At 64.5% G+C, this 836-nt stretch overlaps 1 protein-coding gene across 1 annotated transcript in view; it reads left to right on the top strand.

Moving 5' to 3' along the window:
- The first annotated feature begins 290 nt into the window (after positions 1 to 290).
- ADAMTS14 (ADAM metallopeptidase with thrombospondin type 1 motif 14) overlaps positions 291 to 836 on the top strand; it is a 93,684-nt gene continuing 93,138 nt past the window's right edge. The window contains exon 1 of the mRNA XM_007940717.1: positions 291 to 372. Within this exon, the coding sequence (XP_007938908.1) occupies positions 291 to 372 (82 nt within the window). The remainder of the gene's footprint in view (positions 373 to 836) is intronic.

Raw genomic sequence — 836 nt, 5'->3', positions numbered from 1 at the left:
ATCCCGCCGCGTCCCAGAACGTCGGCAGGCAGTTGGCACGGGAGGCGCTGGCGCTGCAGCGGTGCTGCTCTCCTGCCGGCAGCTTCGGACGCTCAGAGCCAGCGGTCCTGGCGGCGGCGCCGCGCGGGGGGCCGGAGCAGGCAGGCGGGAGGCGGTGAGGATCACAGGAGGCGGCAGCGGTGGAGGCCGGCGGCCCAGCTCTCAGACAGCTCTCGGCGCGCCCCAGCCTCGCCTGCAGCGGTGGGCTCCGGGCTCAGGCGCCCGCCCAGCCCGCGTCTCCGCTCGGCCACATGGCTCCGCTGCGAGCGCTGCTGTGCTGCCTGCTTCCTCTGCACTGCGCGCTCTGCGCCGCTGCGGGCAGCAGGACCCCAGGTGCGTGCATGCGTCCAAGCGCGCGGGGGCGCGCGGGGTCTGAAGTGCACGCAGGGCAGGGTGGTGCCAGGGACCTTGAGCGAGCGGTAAAAAGGGTTCGAACGGAAGGGAGACTGTCCATACAGTGGGGCTGAGGTAGCTTTTCTCCTCTGTGCCACTGGCGCTGCCTTGCGCTCTCTCTCCCTTTCTAGCGTAAGAGGGAGGGAGAGACCCCATAACAAGGTTTGGGAAGCGGGTCGGGGGCGGGAACATGGAGTGTCTTTTGAGGGTATCTGTTATCTGTCTCTTTCTGTGTTCTCTCTCTCTCAAGTGTCTTTTTCTCTCTTTTTTGTGGCTTTCTTTGTTTCCAACTTGTGTGTTGTTGTTATGTGCCGTCGAGTCGATGTATGTTTAACTGACCCTTTCACACACACAGGCAGGCTGGCAGGTGGGTTGCCCCCACCTCAGGGAATACAGGACACACA

Source organism: Orycteropus afer, unplaced genomic scaffold, assembly GCF_000298275.1.
Source record: "Orycteropus afer afer isolate SDZICR_OR568_19922 unplaced genomic scaffold, OryAfe1.0 scaffold00070, whole genome shotgun sequence".
Classification (NCBI taxonomy): Eukaryota; Metazoa; Chordata; class Mammalia; order Tubulidentata; family Orycteropodidae; genus Orycteropus; species Orycteropus afer.
The sequence above is the reverse complement of the archived record's forward strand: the minus strand, read 5'-3'. Positions and strand labels throughout refer to the sequence as shown.